Source organism: Microtus pennsylvanicus, chromosome 16, assembly GCF_037038515.1.
Source record: "Microtus pennsylvanicus isolate mMicPen1 chromosome 16, mMicPen1.hap1, whole genome shotgun sequence".
Lineage (NCBI taxonomy): Eukaryota > Metazoa > Chordata > Mammalia > Rodentia > Cricetidae > Microtus > Microtus pennsylvanicus.
In genome coordinates this window covers 27037772-27052649 of record NC_134594.1, presented here as the reverse complement: position 1 = coordinate 27052649, position 14878 = coordinate 27037772, and the positions used below count along the sequence as shown (strand labels likewise).

At 37.7% G+C, this 14878-nt stretch overlaps 1 protein-coding gene across 13 annotated transcripts in view; it reads right to left on the bottom strand.

Moving 5' to 3' along the window:
* Supt20h (SPT20 homolog, SAGA complex component) overlaps positions 1 to 14878 on the bottom strand; it is a 34256-nt gene that overhangs the window by 8278 nt on the left and 11100 nt on the right. For 4 of the 13 annotated variants that reach the window (XR_012908120.1, XR_012908122.1, XR_012908118.1 and 1 more), the window contains exons 8-21: positions 13667 to 13783; positions 13503 to 13556; positions 12154 to 12293; positions 11214 to 11370; positions 11070 to 11126; positions 9877 to 9948; positions 8119 to 8276; positions 7142 to 7168; positions 6662 to 6694; positions 5555 to 5663; positions 5078 to 5180; positions 4671 to 4826; positions 2711 to 3711; positions 1818 to 1975 (exon numbers count right to left, since the gene is read on the bottom strand). Coding sequence is in view for 8 of the 13 variants with exons in the window: in XM_075950930.1 (XP_075807045.1) it covers positions 1818 to 1975; positions 2711 to 3017; positions 4671 to 4826; positions 5078 to 5180; positions 5555 to 5663; positions 6662 to 6694; positions 7142 to 7168; positions 8119 to 8276; positions 9877 to 9948; positions 11070 to 11126; positions 11214 to 11370; positions 12154 to 12293; positions 13503 to 13556; positions 13667 to 13783 (1648 nt within the window). In the remaining 5 variants the exon portion in view is untranslated. The remainder of the gene's footprint in view (positions 1 to 1817; positions 1976 to 2710; positions 3712 to 4670; positions 4827 to 5077; positions 5181 to 5554; positions 5664 to 6661; positions 6695 to 7141; positions 7169 to 8118; positions 8277 to 9876; positions 9949 to 11069; positions 11127 to 11213; positions 11371 to 12153; positions 12294 to 13502; positions 13557 to 13666; positions 13784 to 14878) is intronic. The other 9 variants (XM_075950930.1, XM_075950929.1, XM_075950934.1 and 6 more) reach the window with 5 other exon arrangements.

Sequence of the window (14878 nt, the reverse complement as noted above, 5' to 3'; positions counted from 1 at the left end):
AAAAATATATGTAGTCCTCTATGTAGTCCTCTATCAGATGTTATTTATAGAAAGAGGTATAGAAAATTGGTATGTGATGTCATCAACACCTTGTACAAGAACCTGAAGAAGTCTCAGATGTGTGCCATTCAGGAAACAGTCCCTGAGGAGAAATGGCTTGTGCTATCACTGCTGTGCAAACATCTATCAGTGCCTGGCATCCACTTAGTGTCTCACTGTGGCACAGCATACAAAGGAACATGACTCCTGCATGCAGCTTCCCAGCTTATCAAAGGCACTGGTAGACTTCCTCTTTCTCCTAAGGACCAAGTAAAGTTAGAATGCAAATAACACTGAGTCTGGGGAAAGAATTAAATGGCTTCTCTAAGGACAGCACTGGAGCAATGTAAACCTAGTACCCTAGAAGCTCCTTACACATAAATCTAAATATCTAAAATTCTGGATGTGACTTTAATATCCATGGCTCCTTCTCATCAAAATAAGCACAACTAGAATTAGAAAGTAACAACATATTTACGTTATACTTTCTAGGTTTTTTCCATAACCGAGAAAGCTTTTGGTCGGTTTATTTCTGAGCTGCCTACCCATTCATTAAAGGACATCATAACCAGCACACTTGTGCCCACTGCTTTGGACCACAAGGTAATAACTACTACTACTATAAAGGATGACAATGAGAATGTTCCTAATGACACAGGTACAGTGTAAATACTGTTTGACATGTATTTATTCTCCTATGAGAAAAATTATTATTACTATCACCATTTTATTTCTGGGGAAAATAATATAAAAAAGCAACTTCCCAAAATTAGACAAGTAAGAATTTAGGTTCTTAGCTACCATGCCAAAAGCGATAGAACATATATTTTTATTGTCATTACTATTGACAAGAATAAGGTTACTTATTTATTTATTATTATTTACACAAAGCAGAAGACATGATGTACAAACTTATAGATTTAACAGGTTATAGATTTAGCAGGTTTCTTCCCAGAAGCTGTTTGCTAGGTGTATCAGAACTAAAAAAGGCCTTTTAAGTATCTAAGAAATAAAACTATGAATAACATTTAGTGTTTTTAGTAATGTATGTCCTTAAAATAACAGCTTTTAAGTCTGGGTATGGAGACACAAACCAGTCATCCCAGCTCCGGGAGGTGGAAACAGGAAGATCAGCACATACCAAGCAGGAAGTCAGTTTTTGAGACCCTGTTGTTGTGAAATATTATTTTAAAACGTGTTGCATTTGTTCATGCTGTGGAATATTTGTTTAATGATGCAAATATATTTTGCATTCTTTCATGTTACATTTGTTTAACTCCCTGAAGCTGTGTTACCTTGCCTGTCTACAACACCTGATTCAATAGAGTTGAATGGCCAATAGTAAGGCAGGAAAAAGGATAGGCAGGGCTGGCAGACAGAAAGAATAAATAGGAGGAGAAAATCTAGGAGGAGAGGGCAGAGAGGCAAAGGAGGAGGACATCAGCTACACAGCAAGCCATGGAGTAAAAAGTAAAGGAAGGTATACAGAAATAGAGAAAGCTAAAAGCCTAGAAACGAGATAGATAGGATAATTTAATAAAGGATGACTAGAAATAAGCCAAGCTAAAGCTGAGCATTTGTAAGTAAGAATAAGACTCTGTTGTGTATTTATTTGGGAGCTAAGTGGCGGGCCTCCTAAAGACCAAAGAGTAAAAACACCAAGAACACTGTATCTTTAAAAAAAGAATCACTACATACAAATAAACACACACACACACACACACACACACACACACACAAAAGATAAACGAGAGACTTTCACATGTACTTATTCTAACCTGTCTGAGAAGTTGCGGGCAATGCACTGGGCAGTGCATTTGTTAGGAGACATCCTGAGGGAAGAAGGCCGCTGCCCAGGTTTTTTCCTGCAGGAGTCATGGTGCCAGTGTCACAGCCCAGCATGGAGTTTGAGGCACTCTTCAGAGCCTGGGCTCCACTGCAGGGTAAGGAGCAGAGCATTACACACTAGGAACGCAAATACAGTCTCGCAGTTCTTCAGATTAAAAAACTATAAAACAAATTCTGTCTTAAAAATTAACTTCACCAGGCACTGGTGGCACTCGCCTTTAATCCCAGCACTCGAGAGGCAGGTGGATCTCTGTGAGTTCTACAGAGCTACTACCAGGACACCAAAGACTATTACACAAAAAAACCCTGTCTCAAAAAACCAAAACAATAAAAAAAATTAATTCCTAGGGCAGGTGACGTGGCTCAGCAGGCACCTGCCACCGAGCCTGAAGGTGAAGATGGTGGGGGGAAAACCAACCAAAACCTGCAAGTCATCCTCTGACCTCTCCATGTGCACTGTGGAATATACACCCCCAAGAAATATAATAAAAACTTTTTCAAAAAATTCCAATTTCTAGGCTAAGTTTCATTTTAGTGCTAAAGTGTGACAAGCCTGGCTTACATAATGAGCACATCCTTAGACATTTCAGAGTGAGGAGAAGTAAAGCCCTGCCCTAGTGATTCAAAGACAATAACAACAGACAAATGTCAAAACCTGGGCAACTGTGAAATACACCTGTGTGTAGGTAATAGTTTGTTACTAAATTGTACCATTCACATGAAGCAGCTCCTAACTATATCAAAATACCATCTTTCAGTGTAATGATGTAAAAATTTGTTCTTAATCTCACAAATAAAACAGTCTTTAACATTGTCAACTTACCCAGCAGAGCTCACTACACTGACGGAATTAAGCCCAGCAGAGTCAGCCATGACCGGGGAGACCGTGCTTCCTGTTGTTATAGATGTTACCATGGTAGAAAGAGGAATGGTTGTCACAGGCATTGCCTGGCTCAGAGCCCTTTGCTGCTGAGCAAACTGAGTGAACAAAGTGGGCTGAGGGGTGAAGCCTGAATCTTGGGGAGATGGGGTGGCTGAAGGGGTACTAGGAGTTGAGTTCTGAGCATCAGGAGGGTGTGGGGCCGATGAAGGGGTTGGTGTAGGAGTAGATGGCTTAGGAGTTCCAGATCCTGCTCATTGAGAAAAATAAAAATTGCTAGTTTGTTATAAATGGCCGGTCCTTTTTAAAATAAGGTTAATGGAATTTTACTTAGCACTGATAAATTTGTTCCAATTTTTTTTTTTAAAGCAGTGAACTGCAAGTGTTAACTCTCTACAAGATCCATGAGTGTTGCTACACTCAATTACAATTAAGGATGCAGTATATCACCTAAAACCCCACTCCAGATGCTATCACAGAAACAGTGGAAGGACACTTACACTCTACCACAACACCCACTGAAAAGTTAGTCTCCTACATGCTGTCTTTTGTCTACAAGGTTGAAAAGTTAATTTTTGTTATTTATGATTTCAATAGTTCAAGACTTCCTTAATACTGCTTACTTAGTTTAACTGAGATAAACTGAACATTTTTAGTAAGCTACACAAGGTTATCAGTTATATTTGGCACCAAGATATACATTTTAAATCCCAACATACCAAGTTTACCCTGACAAATTTACAAAGAGTAAAGCAAGTACTGTGTAGATAATACTGCATCTTTAACAGTAACTGTGTACTTCTGTTTAAATGTAGAATGTATAGAAAAATCTGTTGTGAATGAAGTATGCACAGTTTATCAACTTCAAAAAAATAAAAACAAAAAATGAAACCAAAAAAGTAAAGCAAAAGCTCTTGAGGTGTTTCCTTTTTAGCTTTCATGTCCTGCAGAAAGAAAGGAGAGAGATGTGAATGTCCAGAAGCTGTCACCCCACCCTGACTTAACACAACTGTGTGCAGCAGATCACCACAATCCACACCCACAACATGAGAAGTATGAATAAGACTTTCAGAAGATGTATTTATTTTTCTTTGTGCAAAACAAGAAGGCAGAAAAATTACACCTTTTGAGCTATCAGGATGCAGATGTTAAAACTAGGACCATCCTAGCACTGTGCAGTACACTGACAGCACACATTAGCAACCAAGCAAAAAAAAAAAAAAGAAAAAACCAAAAACAAAAAGCTAAAAAACTGGAATCCCCCCCAAATTAGTACCTAATATATTCAGATAGTCATTTGAAGAAATTCTCCCACATTAAACCTAGCACTCCTATATTGCCTCTACTTGTTGTTAAAAAGGGTATCCAAAAGTGAGAATTCTACTTTCCTATGTTCAGATGATCACATTTTAGTGACAGCTTGCAAAAGTGTGGAAGTGCATGCTCTCAAATACTACTCTTCAGTTTATTGCATATAATCTTGGAACCTGCTGGTGTCTTACACATTCAAAGGTAGTACCTCCAATAATTCACTCTCACATTTTCTTTTTGGTACCAGCCACAGTTTATATAGTAAGAAAAAGATACTAGGGGGCACTGAAAATACTCTGCAACCTTATTGCCAAGTAATTTTTAAAGAAGACAACAAGCTTATAGGCAACAAGCCTGAAAGAAAGGTATACACTGAGTGCATACATAGATACAGAAAAGCAAATATAATTACATTAAACATGTAATATACACAGCTAACAAGAATTCTACCTGGAGTTTCATGCAACTTATACATTTCGGGTACACAGTGCATTCTGACTTCACCATTCACAGATTGAATAAAAGCTGCCTTCAAGAAACACTACTGCAAAGCTTTATGAAAATTTTTGCAAGAGTTTAAATCATGACTCACTCTGTGAAGAGCTGGCAGGTGACAGGGCGGCAGGAGAAAGCATGCTGACTTGACTGAGCTCCACAGATGATTTTCGAGAGAGACTTGGCTTAGATGACGGAGGAGGAGTTGGAGACTTAAGGAAGCTGCTGGCCTGTTGTGCTGTAAAATAGTTACCTGGAAGAACACAAGTTATTTCCTAGGGCTGGAAAGATGGCTCAGAGCACTTGCTAAGCAATCTTAAAGACCAAAGTTCAGACCCCGCCACACACCCAAGCCAGCTACCTACAGAAGCAAAGGTATATATATACATGAACACACACACAAATAAAATTAAGTCTTTTCCTATATTCATAATTCAAAAATTCTGTGAATTACCAGAGTAAAGGAAAGAGGTGACTATTAGGTAATATAGTCGAGGATAATACCTGAGGAACTATTTCCTGAGCTTGAGGGAAGTTTGATGGGTGGGGGTCGATGTTTTACTCCCTTCCCCAAAACTGAAGACTGAACAGACACCGTCTCAGGCTGCTGAGGAGTGACATTAAACACAACTGTTAATATTAAAGCTAGTATCATTATAATTTCCACATGAAAACAAGTTACAACAGCAAAGTACTCAGTATGAGAACTGCCTCAGTTTCCCATGACATCCACAGACTGTAACATACGTGATGATATGATATGAGACCCAGGAAAAAACAGAAAATGAAAGAAAACCTGTCACCCCTGTCTACCTTCCTTTAACAGGAATAACAGCTTGTACCTATCGCTGAGTACTTTTGAAGCTTTCAACCATAAAGCTGAATTATTAAAAAGTTAAAAGTAAAAGCAACTCCTTTGCCCTTCACATTTCTCAGGCTCCTTGAGAAACAAGGCACAAGGCACCACTGGTGTGAACGTACCTCTGTTTCCTCTCCTGGATTGAGACTGGCTGAACCACTAGAGCTATGTGACATCTTCACTGGGCATTTGGCTTCGTTCTGGACCAACTCCTGGTACTGATTGACTACCCTGAAATATTAGGAAAAAATAGGTAAGGATTACCCAAATTTGTCTTAAAGACAAATCATACAGAAAATAAGTAATGTTATTACTGGAAAATAAGTCCCACCAGACTTAATAGAAAAATCAAAACGAGGCACTCCACCACTGAGTTACAAGCGTTCCCTAATTGTCCAACCACAAGTGCAGAGAAAAAACGGGGGCCTAAAAATGAATTCTCATCAGTTATGTACCACAGATCTACTGTTCCATAGGAGAAAGGCAATTAGTCTGGTCAAGAGTTCAAGGCCAGACTGAGCTACATGAGGAAATCCTGTTTTAAAAAGTGTATTTTGGGCTATGGAGCCGGATAAAGGTGCTTGCCACCAAGCCTGACAAAAACCTGTGTTTACTCCCCTGAACCTACACGGTGGAAGGAGAATCAACTCCTGCACACTAGCCGACTGCACAATGACAACACAAGTTCACACACTAAATAAATGGAATGAAGAGAAGCGTATTCTAATCTTTCAAATGACAAAGTAATGTTTAAATCTTTTCTGCTAATCAAGATAAAGGCATATAAAGGCAACTTTTAAGATCTTACTTCAAATATAGAAATTATAAAGGTAACTATAAATTTAATATCATCCTTGATTACAATATAAATAAACCAAAAAACAGAAAATAAAATTTTCATTCCCTTCCCTTAGACTTGGATTATAAAGTTCCCCCTTAAAATCGTCTTTCTCAGATGTCTAAATTTTCTTACCTAAAACAAACTGTACTTTAAACATGGTCTTTATTTTCTTAATTCGATGAAAAAACATCCAGGGTATTAAAATACCATGAAAATGGCCTATGAGATTTTAATATTAAGTGATTTAACCCACGACCTAAGAGTACATGAGGTGATGTTCAGTGACAGGTGTAACAGAATCGACATCTGTGACTCAGACACAGAACACTCGACCCACAAAGATGCAGTCACATCCAGTCTGACAACTAAAGAGGCAAATGCACTTTACCTCTCCGCGTCAGTCTTGGACCCAATGATGAACCTAAAAGGTCACCAAGAAAAAGAAGTATTAGTAAGAATGTCTTAAAACATCTTAGGTTAATCTTTATAAAGTCTTTAATACATAGCAATGTATCATTTCATTAAAAAATTAATTAAACTTGAGAAATAATGCTCAAGTTTTACATTCATCCTAAAATAATCATTTTGGCTGATTTGCCTTAGGAGAAACTTAATGTTTATTTATTATTATACAATCTGGAATAAAATTACCAAGTACCACTATACACATTTACAAACACTGTACTACTACAGAAAGGCCTGTGGCTTTCCATTCATTTAATTTGACTCTAGAAGTCACTCTTACAATTATTTTAGACAAGGATGAAAGCTTATTCCCTACTCAAACAAAAATCTTGTCTAAGCCTTTTTTTTAAATTTTGACACTATAACAACATACAAAAACAAGTGAGTCTTATTTTTTAATTACCAATTTGAATGATCATCTGCAGAGGAGCTGTAATATAAAACATAAAGAAAAGCACTCAGTCAGGACAAGCCAAACTTAAGTTTCCCAGCTCTCAGGTTCTCAACACGGAAGGACATGGATGAGCACAGAGCCTCCAGAATAACGGCAGAGACAGCAGTTGTCTCCTGGAAGCAGTTCCCAGAGATGGAAACTGAATTGACATGCTGGCACATTTACAATGGTGGATGTGTCTTTAGTGGTAGAATCTCAGAAATATGCATAATCAAAACAGCTACTAGCTGTTAACTGAGGAATTGTTGCTTTTCTTCTTGCAGACTTTTACCTAGGTATGGGTGAAATAACGCTAAAACCCATCATTCTTCAAAATTTCAAATCAATTTTAGTAAAAGTTTAAACAATAATTTGACATACAACTGACCTTGACAATTTTTCATTTTCCTGAACTCTTTTCCATTTTTTAAAACAGTATGATTGTGATTTAAAAAAACGAACTAATAATAAAAGTAACCATACAATCCAAATTACCCCAGCCCTCAAGAAACAGATGTAGAGGCAAGCCAATCTCTGTGAGTTTAAGGCCAGCCTAGTCTCCATAGCATGTTCCAATCCAGCCAGGGATACACAGGCCCTGCTCACACTCCCAACCACAGAATCAAAACTAAGTATTAGTATCCTGTACTTAAGGTGTACCATTAAGAAAATCAACTACATAAACTGCCAACAACAAAATCCTAAGACTGTCCTTCAGAGCTACCACAAAAACAACTAGCTACACTTAAAAAAAAAGACTATGAATAACTTAGAGAACATAACAACTGCATTTTAACTTTATTCACATCCACTGTCAAAATATACTGTTATATAGAATAAATATCAAACCCCTAAAGGAAAACGGTATTTACTAGTTGGCAGTTCCCTGGTAGTTCTAAGTAAGTTCTGGATGCCTCTGTGTGTTACATATACTCAACAGGACTCACTGGGATGGAGACATCTGACTGTCATTTTCTTCATCTGCTTTCCATGGCTGTATTTTACCATAGTAGAGTGGATCACCAAGAGACTGCAAAATGGTCAGTTTTGTTTTCTGATACTGAGTACCACCTTCACATTCAAATACATAATCGTCTTTTACATCCTGAAAAGGACAGAGAAACCCAAATAGCATCTTCTCAAGTGGCAAGAAAAGAAATAAAATAAATAAATAAAACTGACTTATGTCTGGTATATACATGGCACTAAAGAAATATTTAAGGCAGTATAAAAACATCAAGTTCATGATGATTACACATGCTACTGAGTCATTCACTAGGAAATTGCTAAACATTTCTACAAGCATAATGAAAATCATAGCAAACATTAACTGAATATTGCCACAGCACTTAACAAGTGATATCCCACCCGACTGTCAAACACCACCAACTCATGGCTGGCATGGCCATTTCCACATCATGGGTAAAAGAATTGGTCAGGTATAGTGGCAAATGTCTTTAACTCCAGCACTTGGGAAACAGAGGCACATGGATGTCTTTGAGTTCAAAAATCAGCCTGGACTACCCAGTGAGCTCAGGCCACCAAGGACTATAAAGTAAGACCCTATCTCATAAATAATCAACAAACAAACAAATGGATGAATGAAAAGGAATTTCACAGCCCAAGCTGTGAAATAGAGAACTACTGCACAGGACCCTTTCTTCACACAGGTCTTTATGCTAAGTGTCCAATGCTGCATCTCATCAAGCCTGACAGACATGCACAGAGCTTCACACACTGCACATACAGCTGTAATTTTAACAATGTGAAAATAAAGTCTGAAGGTGGCAATGTTTTTGTCATTGGCCATTCATATAAAACATCCTGTGTCCATAAAACCTTATTACTTTGCCCCCATTATTCCAATTTCTCCCTTTAAGAAATAACTACAACGAAGCCTGGCACTGGTGGTGCACACCTTTAATCCCAGCACTGAGAGGAGGCAAAGGCAGCAAAATGGCAACAAGGGTGAGACCAGCTGATGAATATAGCAAACTTCCAGGCCAACCTGGCCACACAGAGAACCATGTCTCAAACAAAGACATCTTTAACAGAACACACTAGTTTGAAACAAAAAAAAAAAATGAAAACCACCAACATGCATCAAAAACAAAAATGCAATTTTGTTTTCTGTAAGACAGTCTCACTATGTATCCCAGGATAATCTCAAATGCATCCTTTTCCAACAGGAGCGTCCCTAGTTATGTACTAGGCTTGACACTTATTTTGGTTTTTGAGTAGCTCCCTATGTACTCCAGGCTGACTTCGAACTTGTAATTATGTTTCCTGCCTCTGCCTCCAAGAGCTGCAACTATAGGCATGGGCTATCATACCCCATTCATAAAAATTTATTGTTACATTAAAATTGCTCTGTAAAATGAAAAACACACTTAAAAAAATATTTTTCTTGAAGCCCACAAGAGCTCTAAATGTAGTTTTAAAAAGTTATACATTACAAGTAATTTTCTGTTTAATAAATTCAGAAACCAGTTTATAAACAATATTGTTAGCGAAATATGGTGGGGACACTCCTGACACTTGGGCAATAAAGGCAAGAAGATCAGTATGTTCGAGGTCAGTCGTGGCTACACTGCAAATTAGGGGCTAATCTGTGCTACAAGAGACACTGTTTCAAAACAAAACAAAAGCGAAAATAAACAAGAAAACTGCATTATTAATGAAAAAAAACTAGCCTAATTACTTACATGGGCCGGCCAGACTGTTGGTTGAGAGTCATCAGATTTGATGGATTTTTCCACTTTAGCATATTTCTCCACCTAAATGATAAAGACATGAAATAAAATGGAATCAGTATCTGAACCAAGAGAAGAACCTGCAAAATTCAATAAGAACAGAGTGAGCATAAGGGTTTAAACTACCAGTATCACCGAATATTTAATGATGTGTTTAATTAAAGGTCTAGTATGTGGAGCTACAGATGATTAAGCAGTTAAGAGCACTACCTGCCTGAGGGCCACACGTGACACAAGAAGACAGTATGGCTTCTTTGTTGGTTTGTAGACATAGTCTATTAATGCCTTTGGCCTTGTGTTTCAATTGTTATAATAATAATAATACAAAAAGCATTATTGAAATAACTTTGAAATATGTATCATACTAAATTGAGTAAGGGCTGGTGAGATGGCTTAGCAGATAAAGGTGCTTGCTACTGAAATTGAAGACTGAAATTCTGAATTTGATGCCTAGGAGCAATGTGGTAGAAGCAAAGAATAAACTATGATCTTCCACACACGTTATGGTATGCACATGCACACACACATACACAAAGTACGTATATAAAAGATAACTGAGTAAATAATAAAAATAAACTCTAAAAGACACAGGAAATGAAATAAAATGCTGTTCTTCATTAACACCCCTAGCCACTTAGAATTTGTGTGTCTTCAAGATTATCAGTAAAGAATAGCGCTGGGAGTTCCTAATTTCAGCCAGGGCTCTAATATTACTAATCTTTAAACGTTACCAGTTTAAATACATAAGCATTATGAGTTAATTATGAAGAAATACTACAGAAGGACACTAGACCATTTCCTGAGCATTACATTATATAAAATATGCCACACTCTTTTGAAACTTTATCATTATTCCTGCTCCTAAAACAGAACTCTAAATGTCCTTATGAAAATGAGGCTGTATTGGTGGCCCCTCTCAGAATGTCTTGAGCTGTGAAACTGACTAAGAGCAGGATCATCCCACATTTGAGGACAGCCTGGGCTAAACAGCAAGACCCAAGTTCAAAAACACAACAAACTTACATGACTGATGTAAACACACAGCTTCTTAAAACGAGACTTTCAAAAGCAAGTTTTCTGGTTTATTTTCTCACAGCATTAGCTACCTAATGAACTTTGGCCCTGTGCTAGAGGGCAGCACTCACGTCTACTTCAGAAGGCACAGCCAGGTTACAGGGGCTCCGTTTCCACATGTCCACACACTGAAAGTTTAAAGCAGTATAATTACACCAAAAAACATAAAACAAAGCTAGCCTGTCACAACAGCGAGCTCCTGAAGAACTACTTACATTTCCTGCTTTAGAGATCTTGAGGTCATAATGCTGACCTGCTTTCCTTTCCTTCCGTTTTTGTAAGAAATCAAGTAATCTCAGCTGAGGAGGAGGAGGACAATGAGACAGGTCCTGCTGCCGGTTCAGGGAAGACCTGGAATACCTCTTCAAACACCTACACAAATTAGAACACACAAAACAACAACTCATAATCTATGTGGGAAAGCAGCAGCATGAATTAATTATAGATTAAATCACAAACACCTGTATAACACTCTCACACCAGCAAGCTTTAGGCACAGGAGAAACAAAAAGAACAAGACAAAAAAAATTCTCCTGACCATGTAGCCAAGCTGATTAAATCCCAAAATGGAGAGGCCATCATTATAAATTAATCTCTAAGACAGGCAGTAGTAGTGGTGGCGCACGCCTTTAATCCCAGCACTCGGGAGGCAGAGGGAGGTGGACCTATGTGAGTTCGAGACCAGCCTGGTCTACAAGAGCTAGTTCCAGGACAGGCTCCAAAACCACAGAGAAACCCTGTCTCGGAAAAACAAAACAAAACAACAACAACAAAAAAAAAAAAAAAAAACCTCTCTAAAACTGCGATTGTATTTTCTTGAAACTTGAAAGTTACATTCTGTTTCCTTGCAGTTTCCAATTAGTGTTGTGAAAGAATGAAGCCACTGTCTTTCTGCTCCTATCTCATCTTTTCTTAGCTTCACAAGCTTTGTGAACAGACTATAATTAACAGAAGTTCCTTCGTTAAGACTGCAGACAATACTACTTTACAATAATTCAGGGAATATTTTTTAAAAATTCTACCACACAAAATCATAATACAAGGCCATTAAAAATCCCATTTTCAAATTTAAAAGTGCAGCAATGCCATGCTGACGGAAGGGGCACGGTGGCTAGCAACATTTAAGAGCCTGTGTCACATAGTGCAGGCAATTACCGTTTCATTGGGCGAGTGTTCATTTTTTGCCGGTTATAGAGCAGCCTATTTGCAGTACAAGCTACTGCCACAGACGGGTCAAGACACAGTGGTTCTGCTGTAGCTAGAATCAGTTGGCTCTCAAGCAAAAGTTTGTCTTCCTGAAATACACAGGAATATATGTCAGCTTCAAATACATTTTTGATAATGTTTACAAATATACATCATTTAATCCAGAAATATTCCTTGGATGTTTGCTAAAGATTAAAGTAACTGTAGTAACTCATTTGCACATTAATGTGTAAACCTGCCAAGATAAACAAACTTCTAATGAAAATTCAGTTATTTGTATACTGTATAAAATAGTCAAATTCAAAGAGTTGAATATTTATTTGGCTGCCTAAAATACAGTTTGTTGGGGACACAGTAGAATTATATTCTCCCTTTGTTTACCAGTCCTCAGCTTAAGAAACTGATGCTTTACTGTTCCCCACCACTGACTGCAAGTCTTTCTTTGATTTGAAGAACTTTCCACCTTCTTATAGATGGGAAAAATCACAGCCCAGACTAAAGCTCATCATAGTTCTTAAGCACATTTCATAGAGGGCTATTTCATTGCTGACATTTTCTCTTCACAGTAATAGATAAACAAGAGACAGAACTGGAGGATCAATTAGCTGTTGTCATTGCTAAGAAATCCTGTTTCCAGGTATGGTGATATAGATCTTTACTCTCAGAATTCAGGAAGCTGAGGCAGCAAAATCTCAAGTTCCAAGCCAGCCTGAGCTAGATATCTTACCTCAAAAAGAAAAAGGAAGAAAGGGAGAAAGGAAAGAAGGTAGGGAGGGAGAAAAGATAGGCTTCTTGTAGAATTTTAGAATCCTGAATGAAAGAAAAATCACAATCCATCTGTATTCAATGGTAAGAATAAAGCTTTTGTTTGACAGGAATAGCCGGACGATGGTGGCACAAACCTTTAAACCCAGCACTTAGGAGACAGAGGCAGGGGGATCTCTGTGAGTCTGAGCTCAAGCCTGGCCTATAGAGGGAGTTCCAGGACAGCCAAGATTGTTATATTAAAACAAAAACAACACAAACAAAATCAAAACAAAACAAATTTCACATTAGGCTTCATAAATTAACTTAAGCGTAGTTTATCAGCAAGGATGGAAGCAATTTGGGACTGCATTATAAAGTTCCTTGAGAGATTTCCAAATGTACAGAGACTTTAAAATCCTAAAGCTCCTAAGGGAATCTTGGTTTTGTCCAAATGTCCAACCCAACAAACCAATCAAATGTGAGTAAAAGGAAGCCTCTCACTAATGCTTCACACTGGTGGGGGCCTACCTGGGATTAGAGAGAGAACTAACCTGGGTCCATTTATGGTTGTCACTTGTTATAGAATGAACATCACAAACTAAAGTCTGGAAGAAACAAAACATTTTAAAACATGTACGTTCATACAAATATATGGACATTAAACAAAAATCCAACTAAAACAACACCCAGTACTTCCTAAGTAAATATTCCATACCTGCATTGTTGGACGTAAGAGAATGTGCCTGCTTTGGTAACCAGGAGACTTCATATTACTGGACTGCCTATAGTCACGTATTTCTGCTATCACACATCCACAATGAAAAATATTAACCTGTTTTAAGTAAAAAAATTCAGTAAATGTCATTTTCCAAAAGTCAAAATAAGCAAAATTATACTGAATGTTTCAATCTTAAAATTCTATACCTTCAATAGATATCTTAGTGGATATACCACTATATAAACTACTAAACAGGATCATTTATTTTTATGTGCATCATTATAGAAAGCAATTTAAAACTGTTAATAGTAGATTGACTTCATCTACTGACATCCAGGATGGCTTTTGCATTCACCTGTGACAGACATTACTGCAGTTCTTTTAAGAAGGAGGGTCTTCCAAACAAGTGGAAGACTTGTATGACAAGAACTTTAAATCTTTGAAGAAAAAAATTGAAGAAGACACCAGAAAGTGGAAAGATCTCCCATGCTCTTGGGTAGGAAGAATTAGCATAGTAAAAATGGCAATGTTACCAAAAGCAATCTACAGGTTCAATGTGATGCCCAGCAAAATTCTTCAAAGACCTTGAAAAAATGATACTCAACTTCATATGGAAAAGCAAAAGACCCAGGATAGCCAAAACAATCCTGTACAATAAGAGAACTTCTGGAGGCATCACAGTCCCTTACTTCAAATTCTACTACAGAGCTACAGTACTGAAAACAGCCTGGTACTGGCATAAGAACAGACAGGAGGACCAATGGAATCGAATAGAAGAACCAGATATCAATTCACACATCTTCAAACACCTGATTTTTGAGAAGTAAACAAAAAATATCTAATGGAAGAAAGAAAGCATATTTAACAAGTGGTGCTGGCATAACTGAATATCAACATGTAGAAGAATGAAAATAGACCCATATCTATCACCATGTACAAAACTCAAGTCCAAATGGATCAAAGACCTCAACATAAAGCCAGCCACACTGAAACTTATAGAAAAGAAAGTGGGAAGTACACTTGAATGCACTGACACAGGGATCCACTTCCTAAATATAACCCTACCAGCACAGGCACTGAGAGAAACACTTAATAAATGGGACCTCCTGAAACTGAAAAGCTTCTGTAAAGCAAAGGACACAGTCAACATGACAAAATGACAACCTACAGAATGGGAAAAGAAGATCTTCACCAACCTCACATCAGACA